Below are 13,849 nucleotides of genomic sequence, written 5' to 3'. Positions count from 1 at the left end.
ATAGAGTGAACAGGTTTGCATTATAGACACACTATTAGGGCTGGGAATGACAGGGTCCATCACGATCCGATGCATTACCCGATACACGGCTCACGATACGATAATATCACGATTTTGCGATACATGCAATAATCGATATATTGCTCTATTTATATATTTTAAAGAACCCGATACATTTTAACAACAGTTTTCTTTGTTAAACCACAATCTGCACAAACTCGAAATGAAATGCACCCATTTTAATCATCAAAACAGTCAAAATGTCAAATGTTTTGCGTAAAAAACAAGTTTCCTTTCTTTAAAAAAAAAACTAAATTGTAGTGTTGTTACAAAATAATTTGAGTCATGGCGATATATCGATACAGCAGCCCACAATATCAATACTACATCACCAAATCTAGATACTTTGACACAACATTACACAGTATGTACATGTTCTGGTCCGCTACCCGCTTGTGTCCATGTTAATACTTTGGCTTAAACGTTCCACAATATTGCATTACATTTGCATCTATATTGCACTTATTTCATTACATGACTTCAAACAGCGTGTCGCCTCACACAGATCTAACCTGTAACTCTGTGAACCTAATGACAAGCAGCTCTCGGGACATTGTGCACCTTTACACTCAGTCAGTGGTATGTTATTATCAGATTAATTACACATCAAATAGTGACAACCGTGTGCAGATTAGAACATTTCTACGCAGTGAATGTTGCCAAGATATACACGAGTAGATAAGATATTCTTGACTTTATCAGACAGCTGGGATATTCCAAATACCACAACAATACAATCAAACACATACTTACACACGCTGATTACAGTGGAACAGGACAAGTAGAAGAGTATAGAAACACAAGTAAAGAGGGTACATACAAAGTGCAATAATAAACTAGTTTCATCTACATCTATGGGCTCTTATTGCACACACTGAGCACTGCTTTTCACAGTTGTAATAGCACATGTTATTACACAGTTATTACAGGGCAGTGGTAGTTCCTGTCGCCCCTGAACACACAGCTCAGGAAACCCCTGCTTTAACGTGCTGTGGCCTTCTCCGCTGTGCCAGGCTGTGGAATGGGAGGCATTTTGACACGTTTAACCCCTTAAAAACACTCAAAACACAGCGGACAAAACGATCCCCACAAACCCACACGCTCATCCGCCGTAACGAACATAGCGGACCAACCTTCAGCCACAAGCCCGTGTGAATAAGTCCCGCCGCCACCACTCCCCTCCGCTGGGTCAGTCCTGCCCGACTCACCATGTGAGAGAAGAAGCAGGAATAAGACAGAAATCCGGGGTAAACTCCGTCCGATGTCCCGTCTCAGAGTTTGTATCGGGGCCGTGGCCGACTCAGAGAGCTCGGTGGAGTCGTGGGGAGCGCTTAAAGTGGATGAAACGAGCCTCCATTTTATCGCAGACTGCAGCGGGATGAGAAATGCAGCACAAAGTTGGACACTCGCCGCATTGTTAACATTCCTCAGGGTCACGTGACGGACCGACGAACGTCAGCACGGCCGCGAAGATCGTCTACGGGCAGCATGGGCCGCGGAGATCGTCTACGGGACGGGAGAGCAGCTCTGCGGGGCTGTGGTAAACAGGGTGAGCGCAAGTGATATTATTACTATGATATTTAGTCAACTGTGATTTTCATCGTTTGTCCCGGCGAGACACTGCAGCTGAATAAGAAACAATGTAGAGGTGTCGATTTAAAACTTCAACTGCAGTTTACTTCTATAAACTTAACAATAGTGCAACGTTTTTCATCATATAACGTTTTCATTATATATAAGGCATTTCAAAACAAATCTTTGTGTGTTATATGTTAAAACCGTGTTTAGTATAAGATTGTAAAGTTTGTTGTGTGTATCTATAAGTTATAATGTCCCATGTATAATGTGTTATGTATTAAATAATAAAACATATGTATGTACAGCTTGGACATGTTGAAAGGGCAAACACAAATTGAAATATATGTTCTTGAAAGCCTATATTGTCTCCCATTAAAACAGAGTTAGAGGAAATGGAAAAGCAAGAAGTCATAACATATTACAACCTGCCAGGACCTGCAAATCTCATGTTATTTTGCAAGGAATTTACATATTATGTTTCCTATATAAATATCACTTCATACCATTCATGTGTCACTCGTGAAAAGGCGGGACATTAAGTAGGGACAAAGCAAGGGGCTGGGCAGGGCAATCAAAAGATTTGTACTTGATGTACCTTTTGTCATACATAAAAATCAGGCTCAATTCAAACATCAATATCCCAGAAAGACAACAAAAAAGTATAGTAATTGTGTGGGAATAACGTGATCTAACGAAAGCAGATTTCAGTGCATTTGTCCTCGCACTTATCGCCTTGATCAAACTAGAGATGTTATTGCTTTGCCCTGAATGTTCCACTGTGTCAATGAACAGAATTCACAAACAGAAACTTGCTTTGGTGATTCGGTGCAAGTTATAGTAGCAACAATGAGAAAAGTAGTCTTTTGTGTGCATATCTGAAATGATACACATTTAAAAAACAATTCGATTTTGGTACAAGGTAAAATTTAATAAAGCACTGAAGTAGAAAACAATATCAACAACACATTTTATGGAAGCAAGTTAGATCATTTTGAACTTTAGGCTCAGAATGGGTCTCGACACAAACTGCTACTTGTAGACCAGTTCATTGCAGTGGTTCTTCTTCACATAGTGCTCAATAACTTTATCGTAGAAAGTACTTTCAGACTTCAGTTTTGTCAACATGTCTCGTTCTATTGCCAATAAACCAAGAACAGACAGCTGCCCTTGATCAACAGCACTGCGATTGAACGCTTTGATTCGTTTTAAAGCAGATGTTCTTTCCCCAGTCAGTGGTGTGGATGAGATGGTCAGGAAAAGCTTGCAGAGTTTGTAAACTTCTCCCATTGTCTCTTGGATCCCACTTTCAATCATGTACGACATTAGTGCTACAACTTTCTTAGCCATGTTGGGTGAGGAGTACAAAACTATAAGTTCAGAACGTAGAAGACCCATGTCAAAGAACTGTCCGTATGTTCCCTTCAGGGACTCAAAAGCGGTTTCAGGAAAACTTTTCATGTACTTGCAATATTTAGGCACACACAGTAGTTCTAGAAATGCCAGTGTTGCCAGAGATCCAAATCTTGTTTTCAGTTGGGACAAGACCGTGGCAAATACTTCTATGTACAACATCTGAAAGCCCTCTTCATTGTTCACAGAACATTTGACCTTCTTAGTCGGGGTTTCCTCAGAGTTAGTCACTGTGGCAAAGGCAGCATAACCATCATGGTACTCTAGTTGTTTACGCTGCAGTTGTTCTGTGACTTTATTCACTTCTGCTACACAGTACCCAGTTTCCATTGGCTTGGACTTCAAAGCTTTTATCAGAACATCAGTATGAGCGAAAATGTCAGCAAACACTTGCAAAAGAAACCTGAATGTATCATCCTCTAGATTGCAGAGGAAACCACCAGCTGCGAGAACAGACGGGGAATCCCATTTGTGCGGCTCATTTATGATGTTATTAAAAAGCTCCACTAATGAGCTGTAATGTTCCTGAGCCATTTGGACCAGTCCTGATGCATGGTTATAGCGCGGAGGCGGTGCATTGGGAAATCGTCTCTGCACAATGTCGTCCAGTGCCTTGGTTCGTTTGGGGGATGAACTGAAGAAGGATGCCAACCCGTTCAAAGTGGAAAAGAAAATGTTGCAATGTTTGTTTCTGCTACAAGCCTGGGAGAGCACTAGATTCAAGTCATGAGTGTAACTGTGCAGAAAGGTGGCACTTGGATATTTCTGTTTGACTTTGGCCTGCAAAGCGGAGAGCTCTCCAGGTATAACTGCAGCCCCATCGTAAATCTGTGCAACCAGTTTATCTCCACAATTGAACTGGTCAACAAACGTAAAGAGATACTCGGACAACGAGGCAGCGGTGCGATCCTCCATCATGTTCACAAAGCCCATGAAGCGTTCTTTCACATCTCCTTCTTTGGAAACATATCGCAGCACCACAGACAGGTGGGCAGCACTGGACACGTCTGTAGTCTCATCAAAGCTGACGGTGATGAACGACGCCCGGTTTATCTCAGATTTGAGCTCATCCAGCATCACGGTCCCCACTGCGTCAATGAGGTAATTGTGGATGTGGCTGGAAATGTCAGAGAAAACCGCACTCGTCTCCAGATGCGTGGCCAAAGTGACATCGTACCCCTTCACCAGATTGACCAGAGCCGTGTACTTCCCGCGATCGGAGTGCTCGTCCTCCTGGAGGTGTTGTTCCTGACCCGCCAGCACCGTGATGATGTTGATGATTCTCTGCAGCACGTCTCTGTTGTTTTTCACCTTCTTATTGTGCTTTTCGACGGCCAACTTGGCCAGCGGACTCATTGGCATGCCCACGTGAGACCCTCCGAAGGTCTTCAGGGCGATGAAGCTCCTGATGTGGTTCTGGGAGCGCTCGTGCTTCACCATACTTCCGGACAAATTACCAAGATCAGAGAATCCTCTCGAGTTCCACACGACTTGGTCAAAAGAAAACAAAATGCACGGCCAGCAGAAGAGTTTATTGAGCTTGGGACAGCCCGTGAGCCACTTGTATCTCTCATAGGTGGTGGTCTGGAAATGCCGGGTGTAGCCTCCGCTCGAGGGAGTAACTTTGGAGTCTTGCACCAAATCGGTCAGCGGTGGAGTTGGCCGTCCTCTGTCAAGAATGATAAGTTTCTCTGGGAACGGTCTTTTTGAGAAGGGACATTTGAGCAGCTGCTCCACGATACATCCCGGGCCGCCGTCCTCCGAGTCACACGTTACATCCATGGGTTTACATCTGGCGTTAGCATCTACATCCATGGTTAGCATCAGCGGGCTAACGTTTGCTCCCTGTCTTTTCTGACACAACCAGCGTGCAGGCGTATTACCGCCACCTACTGGGCAGGAGTGTGGCTGGACTTACTTCAATATTGTTTAGATTGTTATTTTTAAGTTACCTTTCTATTAACATTATTTGCAGTTGGTCTCCAGAACATTAGTGTGTAATAGTTTAACTGACCTTTCGAATGATTTGTTCAGTATTGTGATTGCACAGTACTGTTTCTGGACAATTCGTTATTGAATATGCATGTATGGGGCTGTATGCAATGGTATTTACTTATTTTTATCTTTATTATTTTTCCCCTCCATCCCTTGTTGGGAAATTTTGTCTATAGTTTTTGTTTACAAGAGATCTTCTATTGAGTGTTTTTCAAACTTCCTATAAGTTATCTGTTCTTTTCCTCTGTATCTACCTGCGTTGCATCAATAAAATTTCCCCATTTGTGGACAATAAAGGATTCTTATACTGGAAATAAACATGCCTCTTGGCCAGGATGCTCTTTAATGAGATTCTAATTAAATAAACCTAAATATATACAAGCAACATTATTAACATATTATTTAAATCTGTTTGTTCTTTGGAAATTCACGTTCAAAATGATCTGAAAGCGAACCATAGAAAATCTAGACAACCTAGACAAATGAGGCCTTACTTTAATTACTTTCTCAGAATAATGACAACTTACTACAATTGTGGTTTATTTTTATTTGAATTTGAGAAAACTTTTATCAGAACGTAGATCCAGACGTACAATAGCTGTTCATGTTTTGGAGTTGAAAACAGCACAGTCATAAAGTAACTTATCGACCCCTTGAGTTATTTACAAAGCATTACTATTTAACTGTAGCATACATTTTTGATGTCCGTTGTTACATGTGTGTTTCAGCAGTAGGGAGTCTTTATCTTGTACACAGAGTTGTTTCTGGTTCCTTTGATCTGGTCCAGTCTCTTGAGCACGCTTAGACACATGATAAATAAAGTAGTCTTTGCTCCAAAATTGATGATTTGTTTCAGCTCGTCTATGTGAAATTCCATCTTATTTCCTGTAGAGGGCAGCAAAAAACAGCAAAAGATCAGATTACTTAAACTTGTGTGTTCATAGACAGTCCCACATTGATGGCATTGGTTAGTCTAGAGGTAATGAGGCCATTTGCGGTATTTCTAAAACGGTTATGCACATTATACTTTCTGCATGTGGTCTTGTCATACACATATACAAGTAACTATGATTAATGATAATGAAGTGAAAATTGTTTAAAATAAAATGGATCATTTGCGCCACCATAGTCTTTGTATAAGCATGTGGGAAACACTGAATTACGCGTTAGGGTTGAATAATTATTGGTTCATGTTTAGTTAATTTAGCAAGTGAAGAGAAACGCACGGAAAAGTAAAATGGAAACTGTACATAGTTGATGCCAGAGCTCCGACACCATCTCTCACCTCCAGACAGACAGGTGTTAAGTGTAATACATCCTTGAAGGGTAAAGTAAAACCCCGGATAAGAAAGCCCTTTGTCGCCATGTGATCCTGCTCAAGTCGTAAACTGGAGATGATACTGACTGTGTCTTGATGATGGACGGCAGCAGAAGAGACAATCATGTTCTACAATGTCGCACTGTACCCCACAGAAAAAGAGAGCCGTGTCCTCCTTCATTTCATGGTTTCAAAACACGTCTCCTTTGATGTTGTTTTAACAGATACATGCTCTATGTCAATTAGTACAAAGTAAGCAACTTCTAACTTGACTAATTATTGATCTCATGTTTCGGCTGCAGTAATTGCAGATTGCGGTTATGGTCTCGTCACAGACTCGCTCAGTTTCTAGATTGGAGGTTTGTTTTTTTCTCTCAGACAAAATTACAAATCAGCTGTCCTAGAGTTAATCTAGCAGAATTTTAAGTTAATTCTAGATCTTTGAGAACCTTCTCTACTAAAATAACAATTGAATAATAAATACCCATATTTTCCAGACTATAAGTTGCACCAGCCAAAAAATGCATAATAGAGAAGAAAAAAAAACATATGGAGTATGAAATGAGGTTGCAAGTGTGAAAATAACAAATAATATCACATATAAGTTGCCCCGGAGTATAAGTATATAAGTTTGAATATAAGTATAAGTCGCACCCCGGCTAAAACTATGAAAAAAGGTGCGACTTATAGTCTAGAAAATACGGTAATATGTTCGAAAACAACAACTTCACCTTTGCACTTGGCTATGGAGCAGTTGATGTTGTCCACGGCCTGATTGAGACTGCTCAAAGTCATCTGCCTCAGGTAATCAGGTAAACTGTGAAACTCCTGCTCAGATACCAGCGACAGTTTGTCAAATCTTCGAGGAGGGCTACGAGGACAGTTACAAGGTTGAACACATAAATAATTCAAAGCAACAACATTTGAGTTTTACCTGGTATTTTCTTTTTCATGCAGCTTCTTGACAGCATTGGCCGATTTTCTCATCTGAGCTTGAGACATAAGCTACAAATACAATGCAATGTTATTTTAATGCATGAGTGTTAACGGTTCCTCTCAGGCATGTTTGGATCCAGGGTGCATAAGGCCTTACTTTACAGATGTCTTGAGTCACTGAACTCAGGTCGGGCATTTCGGGCGTGCTTGGCTCCTCGTAATATCTTCTGACACACGGAGTTCCCAAGTTGAACTCTTGAGTGGCTCCATCAAAGTCCAGCGCACTGATAACCGACTTTTCACGTTGGCAAACGTTTCTCTGCAGCTTTGCACTTCTCTGTGAAGTGAAATGTAGGGACAGACAGGAGAATTCAAGATGTAAATACAATATCACATCAAGTCTTTTTTTACCTACAAAACAACAATGTGTGCCATTATTGTGCCCTTACAGTGAGCAAAGTGTTCCCCAAATTCGACTCCAGGTTTGGCATCTCTGGTGTCTCATTGACCATCACGTCATCAACCTTCAAATGTGGCACGTTATGCTCCCAGCTGTGCGTGGAAGCGACGGCGGCATCGCGAGGCGGTGTTGGGATATCGCTGCCGTCATCGTCACTGTCCATTTTAATTGGCTCGGGCCGTCTCTCGCTCTGTAGGAAGAACCAGAAAGAACCAGACACGATGACGTCCCCCTCAAACTAAACATCTATTCTGAAAGTTTTGATGCCGACCTTTTTTGTGCTGAGGAGGCGGTTTACGTACGGCGTTTGAAAAGTAGGGACATCGGGGGTGGATGGCAGAATAGCAGCGCAGCTCAGAGATTCGAGGTCAGAACTGCTTTCAGTGGCGGGTTGTGTGGCTTTAAGCTTTAATCCTGGAGTACAAAACACAGGAGACTCTGGCAATTCTAGATCGTCTGTCAGAAACAAAGAGATCCTTTTTAATGCCTTTACAATGCACACGGATATACAGATAAAATGTAATAAAGAAATAAAGAGTATCTAGTAATCGTACACTTGTGATGATGATTAAAAAATGTGAAATATAATAAAAGTAGCAACAGTTGTTTCACAAAATGTAAGAAATTGATTAGCTTCATACCATTTGCCTGAACGCATTCTATCAGGGGATTAACAGGTGGCTCTAGGAGTTCTTCTTGTAGTCTGTGAAGGAACACGTTATTCACAGATGTATTATTCCTACCAGAGAAATGTCTATAGTCTATTACAAACAACGCTTTACTTTTTAGTCTTCTCAAAACTCCTCTGCCGCAGATCCATGGTAAAGTCATTGTTAAAAAACATGGTGTGCTCCGAGATGCCAAAGTCATGCATCTGTGGCGAGAGCAACTCCTCGTCGTCCATGCATAGGGCGCGTTTGGGCGTGAAGGCCATTGTCGGAGGAGCGGGCGTGTTCAAAGCAGGATGGGGAAGGATCAGCGCTGGCATCTCGGGCACAGCGGCGCACCACTCTCCTCTGGCAAAAGCCCTCTTGAGTTGGACTTCGGACAGGCCAAAGTCAGAGAGCTGCGGAGTAAGCGTAGGGTCGAGCGGAGGAGCCGCAGGTTTCCCTGGTGACGACTCGTCTTCAGTCTCGTGTTGATGTCCCTCCACTTCTTCTGGTGGCTGGTGTTCATCCGCTGCAACCGCCTCCTCTTTAGGCAAATGATCACTGACATCTATTGTACATGAAATCACAAATGGAAAGCAGGTTTTACCTCAAACTTAAATTCCACTTTACTGCTGTGGAGTCTTGCTCTAATTTATAACTGGGAAGAGCATTTCTGAAGGATATTAAGTGTGCTGCCATAGTGATGCCTGGTGGTTATGTACAAGTTGCATTTTGTGCCATTTTACCCGTTCCACCGGCCCATGAAGAAAAGGTTGAGAGATTTTGTCCTTATGGAGGAAAAAGGTTCGGGGTTGTTGCCTTAAACCATAATAGGAGAACATACTCACCATTTGTGGTCTTTTTCGGAGGCTGGTATCCATACTTTTCCCAATGAGCCTTTAACACGTCAAGATCGTCAGAAAGCTGCAGCTGCTTCACTTCACTGTCTTTTATGAAGCGGCTCACCTCGTCCACGATTGTTTTCTGCTGTGCCACATGATCCTGGACCTTCTCCTGCAAGTGGATGAACAATATATCGATATCGTAGTTAGGGATGACACGATCAAGTTTTAGTGTGATTGTTATTGTGAGAAAAAACGCCACGATTTAACAATTAGTCGCGATTGTGGAGACTGCGACTAAACAGTGAAATCTTTAATTTTCTTTCTTTCCCGAGGTCTAACGTGTTACTGTTTCTCCCGATTGTGATTGTTTATTTAATTTCAGAAAAACAAAATAAAGTTAAATGTGACAAAAACAGCCAGATAAAAAAAGGTATTTTACACGTAGGGCTATTTTTTTAGGTGTATATTGAACAGAAATATTGAATTTTGCTTCTAAAATAGTCACGATTACAGTTTTTTAGTTCTTACAATTGCATTATCACGATTCCTGATTAACCAAATAATCTTGACATCCCTAATCGCAATATTGGTCAATTTTATTCATGATTTTCTCAAATAAGTCTAAATTAACAGTATCGTGCAGCCCTATTACAAAGTTAAAAGTAATGGGCTTTAGTAGATATAAGCCTGTCGTTCATTTACATACCGTTCAATCAGAAAAAAAATGTTTTAAGTTGTAAGATTTACCTTAATGTTTAGAACTTCACAGTTTAATTCATGGTAAGTCCGCATCGCTCTGGCTGTACTTTCTGAAACAAAGAAATGCCCGGAGGTAATTACATCTGCCACGCTAATATTGTCCACATTCATGAATATTTTTGCAGATAAAATCGTTCTTCACCAGGCTCATTGTCATCATCGGCGCGGTTACGCTTTTCAAACGCTGACTGAAGTTTGGTCGTTTCTGTTTCAAGAGTTAACGCCACTTTACGAAGCTTTGCAATGAATTGTGATGTCGAATCCATCTTATGAGAGTTTATCGGGATGTTGTTGAGAAGAACATTGAACTGTTTACGTTTTACTTCCTTCTTTAGCTTGAATTTTGGCGCCTTTTCCGGTTTCAAACGCGCTTTATTCTAGGCGGAGAGAAGACCACAGCGCCACCACCTGGTCTGGTGGCGATTTAACTTAAACATAATTAATATAGTTATCAATCGAATAATGGAAGAATAAGGTCCACAGTCTGAACAAACAAGGTAAATATTATCAATATTTAAAATTTGGTTGATATTTTAATGGGTTGATATTCATAATTGTAATAAAATGCTTTTAATTGTTGTAACTTGGCTCTGATCGTCTATGGTGGACCTAAGAAAAGCAGTATTTTACTTTGAAATGAAAAAATAATATCTTTGAGTTCATTTAGTTCTTTATAGCTACCGGATGCTTATATTATTATTATATTTTTTCTATCTTCTATCTGCTTTTATTATAATTCTTCAGTTCCTAATCTGTCTAACCTGTGTTGCAACACTAGAATTTCCCCATTGTGGGACAATTAAAGGTTATCTTATCTTATATTGCACTAGTTAGGCTATAGTGTATTAAGCAGAAATATCCTTAGGTCTATTCCTAATCAAATGTGACTGTGAATGAAACTCTTATCAGAGATAACGAAAGATTTAAATAAGGGACAAATCCTAAAGGTCAGTCCACACCAGCAGCCGGAACACTTGTGTAAGGAACTGGTAAGACGTACATTACATAGGATAATCTTCTGCTACATTACAACTTAACTCTATTGTTTTGTATCCTATACATATCTGGTCTACATTTGGCCTTCTGTCAGCAACACTATGTTTGGAAAGGTTTTGGAGCCAGCGGGCTACATGCAGAATGTAAAGTAAGTAAAAAACTAGAAAACAAATACCAATGAATATGATGAAAATTGAGTTTGTCTATTACCCAGGGTTCTGGTCCAGAGCATTTGCTCATATCTGGATGGTAGATCTTCAGCAGAGGAGACTGAAGCTGTCAAAAAGAGCCTGGAGCACATGGACCAGGAGCTGAGTGCTTCAGGGCAGGGGCTGCTGGACGATAGAGAGGTCCATTGTCTGGAGGACGATCTGGCTGTGGTCTACAACCAGCTCACTACAGCGGTAAGGCCAGATCAAGTGAATATTATTTGAATGATTAAGTACATCCAATTTATTATGCTTGCATAGTCAAATATTTGATTATGTTCTTGTTTTGTTCTCTTTGAATGTGATCTCTTCTACCTTCAGGTACGGGCCCAGTCAGACTTCACTAAGAAGGAGACAGAGTTGTTTCTTCAGTTTGTTAAAGACTATCATTTGGAGAGACAGCTCACTGCGCTGTACCACCGCCTGATGGGAGTGTCCCCTCTGACCGAGCGGCCCACTCTGCTGGAGCAGCTCATTCAGAGTCGCAAACCCAAACGCTGGGAGCTCACAGAGTTTTGTGTAAAGGTTAGTCCTTGAAGTAAAGTGTATTTTGGACTGACCTATAAGGGAAAAAAAAACTTAATGCTTTTTATGTGGATATTAGTAATTGCCAATAATTTGGGTGAGTCAGTGGATAGTGCCCACTCACACAAGAGTAAGATTCCTTCCTCTGACAAAAGCATACTGTCGTTTTGTCTTGGGCAAGACCCGTCACCCTCCATGGACTGTTTCAGTGCCATTAGATGTACGTGACAGGTAATGCTAATGAGTCCTATGGACTACAAATGCTCATTAACATAACCAAATTAACATACACACATTCAACATGCTTTGCTGTAGATAGAAAATAATTAATTAATCCCACAGCACCAATTTACTGTATGTACAAATTTATATATATATATATATATATATATATATATATATATATATATGTGTGTGTGTGTGTGTGTGTGTGTGTGTGAATGTGCAACTTCAATCAATATTTATTCATAAAATAAGGTAAAACTCACATAAGGCAAACCTATTCTCTCTGGGGAGTTCTGAAGCACAGCTGTGTACAGAATTAGATTTTACATTACTGGTTGACCAAGATGAATGTAGCTGAAAGCACAGAGGTAACCACATGGGCTGCATCTGTCTTCTGAGCATGGAAATAAAACTAGAATTTTAAATCAGCAGCACAGTGACCTTGTTCTGTCTCTGTAATGCTGAGCTGGCAAATCCCTTGTTACCTTGTTACAGCTGGAAGAGGGGCAAATCCACAAGATTTTACTCAAGTGAAGACAAACATGGACTGCTTCTAATAAAATATTGAAGTACCGGTACATGGCTCATTTCATTACAATTACACTAACAATAAAAATAGATTTGTGATAGAGCTAAAGACACATTTCACACAAAACCTGCTCAAATGCTCTTGACAAAGACATATTTGTACCACCTTGAGGACTTATCATGGGTAAACACAGAAGTGTTGATAATGCTTAAGCCAACATGCAGTTTGTTTGCTTAAGAACAATTTGAATGTCATTTCACCCAAACAAGAAGGACTTAAACCTAATTCACAGCAGACAACTCTGTAGAGATCACAAATCCTTATTTTGGGGAAGTTCATTGATGTTTTCAGTTGTGGCCTATTGCATCTAATCCCTGCTTTCCTTCTCTGCTCATAGGTGAACTTTATGATGGGCACTGGGCTGCTGTGTCTTCTCACACAGGCCTCCATGACCGGCAGAGACCAGGCCCTGCTGATGAAGATCTGGACAGAGCGCATGAGCGCCCTCTACAAGAATATGAAGAGCACAGGAGGCCGGTGTTTGGGCTACTTCCTGGAGCAGGCTGAAGTGGATGTGCGAGAGCAGCTGGACCAGGCAGTGCAGGATCGCATGGCTCCTGACGTGGCAGCAGGCTTAGTCCTCAAAGCTCTAGAGAAGAACTATGACTGGCTGCACTGGGCTGTGATGCTGCACCCAGCCTTCACCCCTGTGGAGGAGGAGGGGGTGGAGGGGAAGGAGAAGGATGGGGAGAGTCAGGAGGAAACTGAAGGGGCTCCAGCTGAAAAAACGCTTAGTCAGTTCTTGTCAGTGGCCTCTGAGCCCCCAGTGCCTGATGTGGTGGTCTGTTACAGAGAAGCTCCCACTTCTCTGGACAAGAGCCGCATTCACCAGCTCATCGTGGACCTGGAGTGGAAGATCCCCAACCCTCCTCCAGAGGTCTATGCCGCCATAGAGGAGGACCCAGGCCGGGCCCGCAGGTATCTGGCCTCACGCATGCTCCAGAAGCTGCAGGAGGGGCTGGGTTCTGCGGTGGCTGTCCACGTTGTCCCAGGACGAATGGAGATGAAGTGCAACTTCCCCCCAGCCTCCTACTATCTATACGAGTACAAGCACAGACTGGCTTCAGGCACTGTCTGTGTGTTTGGGTGAAACATAAATACATGTAATAATAAATATCATGTAAATTTGTCATGTTATGAAGTAAAACCTCAGTGAACCCCTTATTTTTACCGTCTGTTCTTTCAGTGACAATGCAGACATATCTTGGACACAAATCCGATACTGAATCTAATTCTGTTTAATGTTGCTTGAGTACTAGCTGCATTAGCAGAAAGGAAAACAATTCATAGCAAT

At 41.5% G+C, this 13,849-nt stretch overlaps 2 protein-coding genes and 1 long non-coding RNA gene across 3 annotated transcripts; 1 reads left to right on the top strand and 2 right to left on the bottom strand.

Annotated features, from left to right (window-relative positions):
* Positions 1–5,605: 5,605 nt before the first annotated feature.
* ska3 (spindle and kinetochore associated complex subunit 3) lies at positions 5,606–10,371 on the bottom strand. Its single transcript, XM_072445043.1, has 11 exons — positions 10,154–10,371; positions 10,000–10,061; positions 9,256–9,421; positions 8,540–8,975; positions 8,399–8,460; positions 8,029–8,213; positions 7,747–7,947; positions 7,455–7,634; positions 7,296–7,366; positions 7,093–7,232; positions 5,606–5,928 (listed from the first exon to the last, which is right to left on the bottom strand). Exons 1-11 carry the CDS (start codon positions 10,275–10,277, stop codon positions 5,768–5,770), a joined length of 1,788 nt encoding a protein of 595 aa, XP_072301144.1. The 5' UTR covers positions 10,278–10,371; the 3' UTR covers positions 5,606–5,767.
* Positions 10,372–11,071: 700 nt separating this feature from the next.
* Positions 11,072–13,706, top strand: LOC140359841 (uncharacterized). Its single transcript, XM_072445042.1, has 4 exons — positions 11,072–11,155; positions 11,222–11,411; positions 11,538–11,741; positions 12,893–13,706. Exons 1-4 carry the CDS (start codon positions 11,109–11,111, stop codon positions 13,643–13,645), a joined length of 1,194 nt encoding a protein of 397 aa, XP_072301143.1. The 5' UTR covers positions 11,072–11,108; the 3' UTR covers positions 13,646–13,706.
* On the bottom strand, positions 12,506–13,823 carry LOC140359843 (uncharacterized). Its single transcript, XR_011926888.1, has 2 exons — positions 13,727–13,823; positions 12,506–13,629 (listed from the first exon to the last, which is right to left on the bottom strand). It is a non-coding gene; the product is annotated as an uncharacterized lncRNA (long non-coding RNA).
* Between the last annotated feature and the right edge of the window lie 26 nt (positions 13,824–13,849).

Source organism: Eucyclogobius newberryi, unplaced genomic scaffold, assembly GCF_026437365.1.
Source record: "Eucyclogobius newberryi isolate DKJ021-1_F unplaced genomic scaffold, fEucNew1.0.hap1 SCAF_14, whole genome shotgun sequence".
NCBI classification, from domain to species: Eukaryota; Metazoa; Chordata; class Actinopteri; order Gobiiformes; family Gobiidae; genus Eucyclogobius; species Eucyclogobius newberryi.
This window is presented reverse-complemented; position numbering and strand designations above follow the sequence as displayed.

Coding starts and splice junctions, on each gene's coding strand:
- ska3 (XM_072445043.1), bottom strand. CDS start 10,277: ATGGATTCGACATCACAATTCATTGCAAAGCTTCGTAAAGTGGCGTTA. Junction 7,367..7,454: donor TGACTCAAGACATCTGTAAA/GTAAGGCCTTAT, acceptor TTGTATTTGTAG/CTTATGTCTCAAGCTCAGAT. Junction 5,929..7,092: donor CTCCATAGCCAAGTGCAAAG/GTGAAGTTGTTG, acceptor TGCCCTCTACAG/GAAATAAGATGGAATTTCAC.
- LOC140359841 (XM_072445042.1), top strand. CDS start 11,109: ATGTTTGGAAAGGTTTTGGAGCCAGCGGGCTACATGCAGAATGTAAA. Junction 11,156..11,221: donor GGCTACATGCAGAATGTAAA/GTAAGTAAAAAA, acceptor TCTATTACCCAG/GGTTCTGGTCCAGAGCATTT. Junction 11,412..11,537: donor ACAACCAGCTCACTACAGCG/GTAAGGCCAGAT, acceptor TTCTACCTTCAG/GTACGGGCCCAGTCAGACTT.